At 45.7% G+C, this 14761-nt stretch overlaps 1 protein-coding gene across 9 annotated transcripts in view; it reads right to left on the reverse strand.

Annotated features, from left to right (window-relative positions):
• Ptk2b (protein tyrosine kinase 2 beta) overlaps positions 1-14761 on the reverse strand; it is a 109236-nt gene that overhangs the window by 25214 nt on the left and 69261 nt on the right. For all 9 annotated transcript variants that reach the window (XM_048801537.1, XM_048801539.1, XM_048801534.1 and 6 more), the window contains 3 exons: positions 3680-3858; positions 3296-3383; positions 2128-2207 (listed from right to left, as the gene is read on the reverse strand). In XM_048801537.1, the coding sequence (XP_048657494.1) occupies positions 2128-2207; positions 3296-3383; positions 3680-3858 (347 nt within the window). The remainder of the gene's footprint in view (positions 1-2127; positions 2208-3295; positions 3384-3679; positions 3859-14761) is intronic.

Raw genomic sequence — 14761 nt, forward strand, 5'->3', positions numbered from 1 at the left:
AAAGAAACTGGTTCTTCCAGGAGCGAACCTTCATGTGCACTGTGGTGTTTGGGTGATAATGACACATCAATCAGAGCAATCGCTCCACACTCGCAGAGTGGCAATGATGGAGTGCTGTGCGGGTATGGGATAGGAGGCACAGGAGAACTCTGTGCCATCTGCTCAGTTTAGCTGCAAATCTAAAACTTCTCTGAACAAAAGTCTATTAGAGACAAATAAGTAAATAAAATAAGGGTTGAGAGAAAAATGTCAGCCAAGTAAATACACAGTTACAGAACACTTTAGTCCCTGTCATGGTTGTAAGTACTTGAAATATAGTAACTCACTAATTCTTCCTAACAACCCTGTGAGGTTGTTCCATCATTCCCATTTTACAGATGAAGAAACTGAGGCACAGGGAGATCAGATGACTTGCCCAGGATAACACAGTCAATGCAAGCCCCAGGATGCATGCTCAGAAAGCCCAGCTTCTGACCTGTGCTGTACATCATTACACCCAATTCTCCAGATAGGATCTGATCTGAGTCCACAGAGGATTCATGTCCCTACTCTCATGTCTGCTGCACCTACCATACTTCTTTTTTAACCAAGAAACAAGGCATACTCTTTTCCTGGTGATGTCGTTATCCATAGGCAAGGTGTATAATCTGTGATGCTAACAGGACAAGGGACTGTTACCCATGATTTTCAAGCAAGAGTCACATCCCTGGAAGAGTCGACTTCATGGTATGATTTTCAGAACCATATCTGACTCCGTTAGTGGCAATAGTCAAAACTTCACTTTAAAATAGCCCAACTTCACATACAACTGCATTCTATCTATCCTTTTCATTTAAAAATGATCTGAAAAATATTCTCAGTTTTACAAAGTAGGTGTTTCCCACGCCCTTTCCCCATCAGCACACCCCTGATCTCAGGGGTCACCGGTAAGAATAGGAACCTTTATCTGATGCTCCTGAGACTCAGGAGACATGAGGCAGCATGTCCTTTTCAGGAAACAGTCCTGGGAGCAGTCCGGGGCTGATCAGAGAGCAGCCTCTCTAGCCTGCCCATTCCTGACCTCACTCTCTCACAGAGCCTGGTCCTCCAGCCTCTTGGCACAGCCCCTGCCACTGAAGCCACAACCAAAAACAATTCAGGGATGACTGGAGGGTGTAAAAATGTGAAGTGGAATGCAAATGGATCCCCTCTGGGCTGCTTTCACTAAGTGATGACTGACAGGTGATTCACTGGAGTCTCCAAGTGATACCACAGCCCTAAGTGTGAGATCCACCAACAAAAAGGAAAAGATAAGCTCTTTAGAACTATCTAATTTCAGAGGGGAAGACTATAGGATGCCATGCAGGGTATAGGGCTGCAGGGGTCCTGGAAGGCAGGCCAGGGCACACGGTGTCTGTTGTCCCAATAATGTCATTAGCCTGCCATTGTCATGGCCTCTTACATGCCAGCCATCTTTGCTCTCCAAGTTCACCCCACCCCCATTCTCTAGTCTATGCCTTTCTTCCTCCATCCCTGGGCGGGCGAGGATGCATGTCCCACTGGGTGCCATTATCTGTCAACCAAGAGGTATTTTTTCCTTCCAGGGGCAGTTCAAATCCCCTCTCCCTGCTGCCTGCAGGCAAGGTTAATGGCTTCACTTGGAAGTGGTACATGTTCGTTCTGCCTTGTATTATGATTAATTGTGTACACATCTGTCACCTCCCAAACACTGTGAGCTTGAGGACATCGCCGAATGCTGTGCTAATTCCACACAGAGTGCCTCCTGGAGCTGGGGTGCTATAGTGGGCAGCACAGAGGGGGACCCCTACATTCCAACAGCCCCAGGGCCTGGCCTGGTGCTCTGAAGCATTTGCAGAAACACTTGCAAAGGACAGAGGGAGAAGCAGGCAGCCCAGAGGCAAGGGCAGGGCAGGGGGTGGGGACTGAGCAGAGGGAGCTGGTCCTTCTCTCCCATTTATTCCAAGGACCAGATGGCGAGCACCTCAGAGGCCCACTCTGCTGGCTTCCTCTCCTCCCCTTCCCAGCTCTCACGTGCTCACTCCCACTTCCACCCTAGATGCTCGAAAGTCCAGGCCAGCCTCGGACCCAGCAGGACACTCTCCCAGGAGAGACCTTGAGGCCACTTACCTGAGCTCCAGACAGCCCAGCTGCAGGGCCATGCCCTCGCTGACCTTGCTGGCATAGCGCTGCATGTAGTCATTCCGGAGCTGGCAGGAGAAAGATCACAGGTCAGACTCACGCCCTCACCATCCCCCTTCCCTGAGCAGAGACCCAGGAGGTGACACACCCCTGCCCCTGAGCTGTCTCATGCTCACCCAACCACAGACAAGCACTGAGCAGGGATGGGGAGCAGGTTGGGAGCTTCCTCTTGGCTCTGCCTCTGCCCCCTGGGTCCCTGAGCCCCTTCACAGGGGAACGTTCATACACATTCTCTCCCTGCTCCAGAGTCTTCACCCCATCCCAATTTGGAGAGAACTCCCTCCACCCCTGATTTGGGGAGGAGTCATTAATTTTTCCAAAGCCCTGTTGATAGGTAGGAAAGATGCCATCCATGGTCCAAGAAATGTCTGGATTAGTGTCCAGGAAATCAGAGGGGAGATGCTGGAGGGAGCTGAGACCAGCTGGAAAATACTGGCAGTAGCTCACTCTTCCTTGGTACTTCTTTGCACAGGTGCTAGGCACTTATTTAATGCTATGGCATGTCAAAGAGGCTTGGCAATTGTTCAAGAGAGCCAGTTATCACATCTTTAGAAGTTTTGTGAACTGGTGGATATCCCATTGGTAGCTTGAATCAGGTCTTGGCGGGGGCATTTATACCATGGGAACTGGCAGGTACTCTAAACCAGGGGTCTCGTCTTCCCAGAGACAGCTTACCTGCACACTGCCAATGATGTCATTTGATCCTCACAATAACCCCATCGAGTAAGTATTAGTATTTTATAGACGAGAAGACAGTTTTATGCAGGTAAATGAAATCTCCAAGAATACAAAGTTAGTAAATGGCAGAGCTGGCTAAAAACCAGGTATGAAAGACCTCAGAGCCTGTACGTTAACCTGCTCCTGCTTCATTAGCCCAGTCACCTGGGAAGCCAAGGACGTCCTAGAGGAGCTGGGAGCTTATGGAACAGGTTGGTCTGCACCAAGGTTGGAGCAGCTGACAATGATCCTCAGGCATAGCACTCGGGGCTTTTGGGTGGGGCCTTCCAAAACCTGGGCTTTGTCTTTCCATCTTCCTACGAAAGGATGGATACACTTGGCCTGGAGGGTGCAATGGGACTCTGGAGGAACTTTTTACCTGTTGGTAAAAATAAAGCAGCGTGGTCCTGTCCTCTTTCAGGCTCTCCATGAAGTCCTCCGGCAAGTAGCGGATTTGAAGGTCATACCTGTGGTAGGGCGGTCAGACTCTGGGTGATGCAGGGAAGCTCGAATCTCGAGGAGGAAGTGGGTCCCTCCATCCTCCCTACCCTCTGCTCCCCTTCACCATAGCACTACAGTATCCCAACTGGGGACATTTCTGGATACAGATTTATTGTGAGTCCCACGTCATGTTTTGAAAATGCATGCATTAGACATTGTAGGAGGTCTAAGTCTAGGATGCCACTTAGATTTTCTAGAAGATTCTGAGGATGGGGAGTGCTGTGGGGAGGACCTCCAGGGCCTCCCTACCCCACATTCCTACCTCCACTCGGCCTCCACGTGTAGACATTCATACTTGTCCTGCACCTCACCCACCGTCATCTGGGGGTGCAGCCAGTGGATCTCATCTGACTTCATGTGCTTTAGCCTCAGTCCATAGCACTCAGCCAGCTGGATGTTGGGCCCAATACGCCCACTTAGCAGGATGGAGGTGATGATTTCCTGCAGAGAAGAGAGGGACACAACTCAGGGGTGTTCCTTGCTGGGCCCCCCAGGGTGTGATTCTCTAGGATGGGATTCTGCCTTAACGATCTACTTGTTTCTGATTCCCTAGCACTTAGTGCAAGATGTGGTACACAGTGAGCTGTATGTTGTGAATGAACAAATGCTGTTCATTTAACCAAAATGAGACAGAGACAGAGCTGAGGAGACAGCACAGGTGCTGTGCTTCTGCACTGCATTCCAGTTGAACCACTGCATTCCAGTTGAGCACCTACCATGTAAAAAGCACCTTCTTAATGGTTCCCAAGTTCAGCATCCTTACTGAGTACCAGACCAGTCATTGCTAGATACTTTACACACATGATTTCACATGGGGAAGCAAGCAGGTGTCACTGTCCTTGTGTGACAAAGAGGAAACTGATGTAGGTCACACAAGCCATGGCATTAAGCTGGGATTTTGAACCCTGGCCTGCTGGACTCAAGATTTCTACTAGGCCAAGCTGACTCACTGGGATGATGGAGAGGGCGAGACACAAGGACAAGACTCACCTCAAGGGAGCAAGTGGCACAGTCCCTATACAAAAAGGATGGTCCTAGGAAATGAAGATATGACAAGAAAGGTGGCCTCTAGTTAACTGGGTCACTTGCCCACAGCCTGATGTCCTAGCTTCCTGGCCAGAGCCAGAGCTGGATTGATAGGAGGGCCACTTGGGCAGCTGGCTGCCTGGATGTGAACCTCTGAGGCGTTGCCTGGTTCCGACATCACTTTTGCAACATTTTACCTCAAGCCTCTCATGTGGTTCCACATGTAATGGGTGATTGGAGCCCACTCTTGATAGCAGAGAGATGGCTCAGATGCAAACTTAGAAGCCCGCAGGCACTGACCTATCCTGTTGGATAGCTTGGCAGTGTGAGAGACGGATCCATGCCCAGGCAGTTGCTGTTCTTACCAGGAAGGGCCGAGGTAGTTTATTATTTAGATTTCATGATTTTTTGCTGTTGTTATTTTTTACCATGCCTCCCAAGAAGTTCTCTAATTTAGTAAATGAAATGCAGTTAATCTCTTAATTGGAACAAAAAGAAGGAGATATCACATCTTTTTTTCTCTGAAGAAAATCTGTTTCTTTCTATCTCCACTAGGAAAATGTTAAGCTAATATTAAAATAATACGACTATGAAGGAATGCCCAGGTGTTCATCTGCCCAACCACATGCGTGTGTCCAGCTACCTCCTACCAGGATGCTAGCAGACCCTCAGCCTAAAACCTCCCTTTCCCCTCAGGAGAAAGTTGACTACTACAGAGAAGTTGACTACTGCTCTGTGAGAGAGCTGGGGAAACTGAGGCACAGCATGCACATGTCAGCAGTTGTAACAAATCAGCATGGGAATCAACTGAGGCTCAGGATGTGGAAGAGGTCTCTGACCTAGGGTACCCACTGGGAAAGGGACGTGGGTAAGAGGATGTGAAGTAGTCACTCTCCACCCACTTATACCACTCATCTGTACCACTCTGTCCACAAGGTCCTTATCATATGGTACCCAGAACCCCTTTTCCCTCCTGAGCCCCACCTGGAGTTCCCACTTCAGGTGTTTAAACTGAGAGCCTTCCCTCTCCCCAGTTAAAACCGATTAGGCTAATGTCTAATTTCCTTAGGGCTGGGCTCCCTGTGCTGTTTATTATTGAAAATCTTTAACATATGTAAGGTAAACAGAGGAGCATAATAGCTTCCCTTGTACACACAGCCCAGCCTCAGCAATGACCAACATTCTGCCCCTCCTGCTTCATCTGTGCCACCCCCTACTCTCCAACTGTGACTCAACTATTAATTTATTTTGTGGTTCTTCTTTTAAGGTAAAACTTATATACATTAAAATGCACAAATTTCAACGGTATGATTTTGACACATGAATGCACCTGTGAAACCCACACACCAATTAAGAAAGTCAGTTTTCCAGATCCCTGGAAAGTTCTCTCTTCTCCCTCCTCAGTCATCCCTTGTGGCTCACTCCCACCTCTCCCTCTCAGGAACCACCCCCTCCAGAACTTCACGTAAGCGGGATCATTTCATAGGTGCCATTCTTTTGTGTCTGGCACAAGTTTTTTTCACCGAGGATAATATCTGAAATTCCCCCACATTGTTGTATGTATCAGTAATTTCCTTCCTTCCTTCCTTCCTTCCTTCCTTCCTTCCTTCCTTCCTTCCTTCCTTCCTTCCTTCCTTCCTTCCTTCCTTCCTTCCTTCCTTCCTTCCTTCCTTCCCTCCCTCCCTCCCTCCCTCCCTCCCTCCTTCCTTCCTTCCTTCCTTCATTTTTGGCGGCGCTACCACTTGAGCCACATCCCCAGCCCCCACTAATGTGTTTCTTTTTATTAATGGGTGATGTTCTACCTTTAAAGAAAACATAATATGTTTATTTAGCCCCCTACTCTTGGAAATAGGGGCTATTTCTAATTTTGACCATTGTGAATTAAATTGCTATGAAAACGAATTTACAAGTATTTTTGTGTGTAGATGCTGTTATGCCTTTGAATAGACACCAAGGAGTAGAATTATTAGGTCAGTGTATGTGTGGCCTTACGAGAAACTGCCACGCTTGTTCCACTTTTGTGTTTCCATCGTGACACGAGGCTTCTGTTACCCTGCACCTTCTCCAACATTGGGTGCGGTCAATCTTTCTAATATGTGTCATCTCAGTAGGGAAACTGAGGTACAGCATGCATGTGTTAGCAGATCTGTGTGGGAACCACTTGAGGGGCAGGGCTAGTAGTATATTATTGTGCCTTGATGTGCATCTTCTGATGGCTAATGACATTGATCACATTTTTACGTGTGTATTGGCCATTCACACTCTTTCTTTGTAAAGTGTCTGTTCAAGTCTTCTGCCCCTTTTTCTATGTTGTGTTTTCGTGATTGAGTTTTAGGAGATCTTTATACATTTTAGCTAAAAGTATTTCGTTTGAACTTTTTTACTAATATCTTCTCCAGATCTGTAATCATTTCCATATTAGTGTCTTGATATCTATAATTTATCAAAAATTTCTTTTACGGTTAGTGCTTTCTGCATCCTAAGAAATCTTCACCTGCCTCCAGATCATGAAGATATTCTGTGTCTTCTTTTATAAGAGTCATAGTTTTGGAGCAGTGGTAGAGCGCTCACCTAGCACAGGTGAGGCACTGGGTTTGATCCTCAGCACCACATAAAAATAAATAAATAAGAATGAAGGCATTGTGTCCACCTACAACTAAAAAATATTTAAAAAAGATTCATAGTTTTAACATTTACTTTTAGGTCTGTGATGCATTTTAAATGAATGTTTCTGTGTGGTGTGAGGCAGGGATAAAACACTTGTTCATATAGTTCTACAGTCATTTGCATTGGTTGTTAACTTTCCTTTCCAAATGAATGGTTTTCCTGTCTTTGTAGAAGATCAATTGGCTATCTAAATTTAGGTCTATTTCTGAATTTTGACTCCTTTCTATTGATCTTTCTTCACACCACGCCGATACCATAAATGTACACATTACTGTAGTTTTAAGGTTCTTAAAGTCAAATGGGATAAATCTTCTGTTTCTTCCCAAGATTATTGGTTTTTTAGATCTTCACATGTCCATATTGATTTTAGAAACAGCTTTCCCTTTTCTTTTCCAGAACTTTGTAGCATTAGTATGATTGGGACTGTGTTAAATCTCTAGTTTAATGGGGTGGGGACGCAGGGATGGATCTCTTAACAGTACTGAGTCTTCCAATTCTGAACATGGTATCTCTCTGTTTATTTAGATTTCCTTTAGTTTCTTTAAGTAATGCTTTATAGTTTCCAGTTATAGGCTTTAGTCCTAAGTGGCTGGTGTATTTCGATGCTGTTCTAAATTGGGATTTTTAAAAGTTGATCATTTATTTTGCTCACCCTTTCTGCGACTCCCTTCTTGCTGCTCTGCCGGCCCCGGGTTCTAACCTCTTACCCCTTGGGTTAACAAGGCTGCTGCTTTCTGCCTGAGCCCCTCCCAGACTGGAGAGTGTCCTCCAAAGAAAAGCCAGGCACTCCCACTCATTCATCCAGTCCATGTCACAAGAGCAGATGTCCCTCTTGGTCTCTGCTTGCTGTAGGCACTCTTCAGACCTTAGAGATGGCTTTAAAATTTTGTCCTGGTTTTATCATTGTTACCTGCAGGAAGAGGAGTCCAACCAAGCTATTTCACTGTTTTTGAAATCTCTGTGCTATTTTATGAACAAATCTCTGTCCTCTGCGAATGGAAGAGGCCCGGGGAGCTGAGAGCTGCTTTCAAGTCACTAACAGCCAGACAGCAGCACAGCCACTGTCAGGAATAGCCAGCCCTGGTGCCACTCTAGCAGTGCCCAAGCACTCACCAGTACCCAGCTAGATGTCCTGGGACAACACTGATGCTCTCTGGATTCCGTTTTTGTTTATATATTTATTTATTTATTGTTTTTAAATCTAGAACATGGGGAAAATGTCAGTATTTGGAATGGTTTTGTGAGAATTAAATTAGTTAGGACTCTTTAGACTATCACTTGACTCAAGGTAAATACTAAAAACACAAACAAATGAAACATTGTTTTAACAACAACCTCATGCAAAGTCTGGTGCTTCATACACTAGATTGGGAAAACAAAATTTTGGAACCTCCTGTTCCACTCCTCTTTTTCTTTTCTTTTTCCTTCTCTAGGAGGTGGTGGCAGGGCCAAAGGTCAAAGTGCTGAGGCTGAGGGCCCAGAGCAGAGTTTTAGTGATTGGGAGATTGGCTCCACCCAGGGGGCTGAGCAAAGAAGAAATCTATGAGGATGCTGTGAAACTTTTACTGCTGGAAGGAGTACACAAACTGTGGAGAGGGGAAGGCTAGAGAGGACCCCGTATAAGGAACTGGAATTAGAAATAGTGTTTGACTCACAGTTGAAGACAAAGAGAGAGAAAGAGACTGAGCTTTGTTTACTGAAAGGGCTTAGGGGCAAGGACATTCCATAGTGATTTGCAAACCAACCATCAAGTCTTAGTTTCCAGATAAATACCCTTCTTCACTGAAAGTTATCTAAGGTTCCTTGGAGAAATGGGTGATTCCAGGGCTGGGGCAGAAGAAAAGAGAAAAGTACAAGATGAGCCTGAAACATCATTTTTGTGCCAGGAAAAGAGAAAATGTTTAGAGGACGTTGGGAATATATGACAATGAGACAGAATGAGCTTGAAGGGACCCACCATGGCCAAATCTGGGACAACCTAAGTATTAACATATAATGATAGAAATTACATCCCATGGAAAAAATAGACTCTTAATAGATAAATAAATGGGGGAGAAGAGGATGCTTTTCTTCTTAGTAGAAGGCCAACTAGTAAATGTAAAGAAAAGGATGGAAATAGAAATCACCGTATGGCAACAAGCTCAGTGTTGGTTAATCAGCTCAGGGTTCATCAAAGGATGATGAAGTTGGAGAGTGGAGTTCTGATGGTGGGCAGGGGATTGACAGTCTCAGGGCCTTGCTCCTCAGACACCAATCAAATACAAAAGAAAACCCGGCAGACATGAATGGCCCAGTTGTCCAGGTTAGCAGCTCCCAGTTTAGGACAGGCAGCTCTAGCACTCTTCTTGCCTCCATGCACCAAGAAAAGCACAGCTTCACTTCTGAGATGTTCCTGCCGAGAGTTTGAGGCCCAAGTCTGGTGATGAGACCCCAGGGTAAGGGGTCTCCCCAGAGTCCCTGTGGAACAAAGGTTTGAGGAACTCTTCCAAATTGGAGAAAACCAAAGAAATATGACAGCAATGTATGCTCCTGGACTGGGGGACATGGACATGGCTGGCTCAGTCGGATGGAGTTTGTGGGTTGCACAGTGACGTCAGGGATATGGGCTGAATGATGGTGTCAGGGGTGTGGGTTGTGTGGTGGTATCAGAATAACACTGACTTCCCAATTTACATGGCTGTAGCGGAACTTGGCAGGAGAGTGCCCTTGTTTGGGGAAAATAAACACTGGAGCATTTTAATAATGGGCAACATTGCTACAACTTGCCCTCAAATAGTTAAAAAAAAAAGATGAAGGGCATGCTTGAATGTGCTTAAGAAGAAAAAGAGCTAGTAAATAAAGCAGATGACATTGGAAAACTGTGGAACCAGAGTGAAGGTGACTTGGATTCTTAGCGCTGCTTTTTCCAATTTTTTGTTAAATTTGAAATGATTACAAAATAAAAGGAGAGGAGAGACTCCTATAGGACCTAGCATATGTGAAAGAAAGACCCTATATCAAGGGGATAAATAAAACTTCTGTCAGGCCAGACAGAGCCTTGCTGTTTTCCGAGGTGTCTGAGAGGGGCTGGACAGAGTTCAGCTCTCCATTTCATGGTTGGTGAAACTTTCCAGGACCTGCCCTGGGCAAGAAATTTCCAGGTTTCTTTCTTGGAAGTGAAAGATTCTGTAGAGAAGAGAGTGGGGTAACTCTAGGTCCTTGGAGTGGAAATTCATAACTCCTTGCTTAACAGATGCTCGTAGAAAGATAGATTTCAGCCCCAGGAAAGGAAGAACTTGGGAGTTCTCTAAGCCGAAACACACTTTCTGGGAGGCTGTCCAGTACTGGGAAGATTCTTATCAGGGACAAACCTGATGCTCCAGGGAAACTACCAACATGACTACCACTGGTCACTGAGGTTGTATGGTAAAGAATATGGCTATTCTCTTATTCTCTGACCTTGGTTCTGGGGAAGGAGCCTCTAGACCTTTGGAATTCCCAAGTGATAGGATTGCCTTTGAAATTCATGGTGGGTACCTGGACCATACTTGAATCTATGCTAATGAACGGAGAGGGACCCTAGATGATTTCAGGATGGGTCCTGGTCAACCATGTTTCAGGCTTTCAAGTTGGAAAGACCAACTCTGTGATTAGAGGGTTGGAGCTTTGAGCCACACGATGGCCTGACCTTGAAGGAGGGAAGGAAGCTGGAGATTAAGTTCAGTGTGGCCAATTATTCAATCAACCATCCAAACAGGCCCCCATTATAAACCCTGAGAAAACCCTGGACACTTGTGCTCAGGTGAGCTTCCTGATTGGTGATGCATCCTAAGGACATGGAAACTTCATATTTGGGATCCTCTTGGACTTTGTGTTATGCATTTCTTCCTTTGACTGGTCAAAACTAAAATCATTCATGTGTATGGCACTTTCCTGAGTTCTATGAGTTGGTTTGGTGAAACTTAAGCAGATAGTGGGAACTCCCACATCCATAGTCAGTTGATCAAAAGTGTTGGTGGTCTGGGAATGCTGGAGCCTGCATCTCGGGTCTGAGGGGAGGGGTGTCCTGTGGACTCTGCCCCTAACCTGTGAAGACTATATGGACTGCAGAATTTGCATTGCAAAATGGGCTGATCCTTTAGGCACAGCAGGGAGATAAAAGAAGATTGATGACCACAAGTGACACAAAAAGAACAGTAACTTTGGAGTTTCTCAAACCAGGGTGCGAATCCCATTCTGACACACTTTCAGCAAGATAGGACAGTCTCCTCCCTGTTGTTCTCTATTGAGCTGCAGAATGGTTCTTCATTCAAACCATCTGTAACAATCGACCCCATTCACACCGTGCAGAGCAAGTTAGGGGCTCCAGCATCGGCATGCAGAGCTCTCAGCTGTGGAGGAACTTATATTTTGTAGGTAGAATAAAGTGGTTGAGTTTCAGGGAGGAGTTAGAGAAGGGCAAGCCTGGGGCCTTGGGGCCACCTTCCCTGTGATGGCTCCCGTCGTGGTCCTGTCTTCTGTGCTCCCTGCTGCTCTCTGGTACCTGCACAGCTTCTCAAATGGTGGGAGCAGCAACATGGGTGCCCTACCCACTGCTCCTCACCTGTCACTAATGAGTCAATATTTCTTTCTCTATTAATAAATTACTCCTTTAAAATGACAGTACAAGATGTATACCTACTCACTCAATTGCCATATGGAACACGATTTTTTTAAAAAATGGTCTTAGTTTTCTCAGTTGCTCTTTGGATAAGCCCAGGATTTGTTTTCTGCAGGAAGGCCTGGTTTGCCCTGGATGAAGCTTCCAGGCACTCAGCCTGCCCTTGGTGCACAGCCTGGATGTGAGAAGCCTTCTGGTGCTTTCTTGCAAACGTTGGCATTTCCAGGGCTTCTCTTTCTATTTAGCTAATGATGATCTATTTGCTTTACCAAATAGCGTGAAGACCTCCCCCAGAAGTCTTCTCCTGTCTCCCCATTCTCTGGCTTTTCCTCTTGTAGGTCAGAAACAAAGAAAGAATATGACTGGGTGTCTTGTCCCCAAGTGCAGGAAAACTTACAGTCATGCACTACATAGGATGTTTTGGGTCAATAATGGACCACATATAGGATAGCAGTCACACAGAGTATACCATCTGGTGACATCAGATGTGTGTGTAAGTGTGCTTTACAGGGTTCACATGAGGATGAAATCACCTCGAGATGTATTTCTCCTGTCATTGAGTGACACTTGACTATGCTCCCAAAGAGAAAGGTCATCCAAGCACTTATCTTCTCCATTTACTTTCTCTGTCTTTAACCACATCGATCACACTGAGGTACTTCCCCTGTATGTCTGAGGTCTAGTTTCTCAGGCTCATCTGTTTTTAGGCAACACCTAATCTTTTTGTTTTTCTTGAGCTTATTAGACATACTGTATGTCAGTGGCTGGATTTTTTCAAAACAATGTGATAAATGAGGTCCCCATCATCCTCCACTAGGATTACTCTTTTGCAAAAAGTGGTCCTTGCCTAAGGTCACATCCCTGATGGGGGATGGCTCACACACAGTGACTGGTCAATAGATAGTCATCAAGGCCTGTCCTTTCATCCCGACTGGGACAATGTCACTGAGCTGCCCTAGCTCCAGAGTTGCATGTGGAATGGACTGTGTCACAGCCTAGCTTTCCCCCAGCTGATCCTGCATCTCCTATTCCAGGTGCATCTTGTGAGAGTCCTTGTCCACACTTCTTCCACCCAGGCCTCCAAGCCGGGTCTGCCTCTTGGGAGTCCCACTGGGACTCTGGCTTGTAGACTATATTCTGGGCTTGATTCAGTTCACCCTCCTTACTCATTGCCCTACCAAGACCAAACACTCCTCTTTTTAAAGATGACAGAATTCAACCTTTAATGAATAAGATCTACTTAAGCCTTGGTTCAAGAGAGTCTTGCTTCAACTTTGTCCAAAAAGGTGTCACTCTGAGACTGAGAACAAATTTAAAGCAAGTGACTTGAGTTGAAAATTCCCATTGGTTCCTTGTTTTCTATATGATAACAGGATAAGAACCAAACTTTCTGTAGCATTAAGATTAAAAGGCCCTTTGGAATGTCCCTCCACATGTTCTTCTCAGTCCTGTCTCCCCCTCTTACACACAAAGTGCCTAGCCCCAGGGCTGGTCTTTCCACCCTCACCACAGCATGCCATTGCATTTCTCTGTGCTTGACCACATCTTCTTCCTGCCTGGTTCCCTCTCTTTCCTGACTTCTCTTGGAGATCTCCCAGTCATCCCAGGTGTCCTTTAAGGCCCAGTCTATACTCTAGGTCCTCTGGAAATCCCTTCCTGACTGCCCTTGACAGAGTTCTTGTTTTCTCCCTGAGATTCCAAAGGACTTTGCTTATGAATCCAGCAAGATACTGTTATGGATTGAGTTTTGTTCCTGCAAAAAGACACATTGGAGTCCTAAACTCTAGTTCTTGGAATGTGACCTTATGTGGAAATAGGGTCTTTGCAGACTACTCAAGCTCAAATGAAAACTTTAGGGTGGGCTCTAATCCAATATGGTTAGTATCCTCAGAAAGGGGGAAATTTGGAAACAGAGAGAGAAACACACGCAGTGGGAGTGCCAGGTAAAGATGTGGGATTTGAGTGACACATCTGCAAACCAAGGAACACCAAAGCATGCTGGAAAATCATCAGATGCTAAGAGGCAAGAGAGGGTTCCCTTAAGGTTTTAGAGGGAGTGTGCCCTGCTGAGGTCTTGCTCTTGGCTTTCCTGCCTCCAGAACCGTGAGATGATCCATTTTCATTGTTTTAAACCACCCGTTGGTGGGACTTTGTTATAGCAGCCCTGGGAAACTAATGAAGACATTTTTCAATAGGAATTAAAGCAACAGCCTCTGTCTGTCCTTTGATAAGACAGACACCAATAGTCATTTTAGTTCTAATTGGTAAATGGTTCTGAGAATTTTAAGAAATTTTGGTACCTATCTTAACAGTGATCTTCCAGTGATACCTTTCCAATAAAGATTAAATGTATTTCCAATTATTTGTAGATGTCAGACTAACATTTTCTGGAGTGTGACACTGTACGAAGACTGGCTGGCCTTATGTGGATCACAGAAACATAAAGAGCTTAGTGTAGTGGTTAGCATGCAGTAGGTGCTTGACCTGGCCCAAAGGTCAAGTCAACCTGAAGAGCTGAACTGATGGGCTCAGGAAGTCTGTGATTGAGTTTTGGGGTTGGAGCATCTCTCCAATGAGTGAGTGGGAGCTGGTGCTTAGGCAGAAACCCAGTAGGTAGGGGCCAAAGGAAGGGGCCGCAGTTGTGGGCCGCAGTCACTCAATACCTGCCAAGCTCCAAGGAAGGGGTGCAGGGTGAAGAAAACAATCTTTAGAAAGGGACCCCAGGGTGGCTGGGGTTGTGGCTCAGTGATACAGCACTTGTCTAGCATGAGTGAGGCACTGGGTTCGATCCTCAGCACCACATAAAGTAAAATGAAGACACTGTGTCCACCTATAACTAAAAAATAAATATTAAAAAAAGAGAAAGGGACCCAAGGCTGTTGGCCAGCTGAAGCCAGTACCAGCAGAGGCGGGTGAAGGGTGTAAATGATAAATGATCCTGTGGGACAATCAGGCCATGGTCAAAGCTGATGCAGCCATGCCAGCTGGATGAAAGAAAGAATGCAAAAAAAA

The sequence above is a fragment of the Marmota marmota genome, unplaced genomic scaffold (genome assembly GCF_001458135.2).
Source record: "Marmota marmota marmota unplaced genomic scaffold, marMar, whole genome shotgun sequence".
In the NCBI taxonomy this organism is placed as follows: domain Eukaryota; kingdom Metazoa; phylum Chordata; class Mammalia; order Rodentia; family Sciuridae; genus Marmota; species Marmota marmota.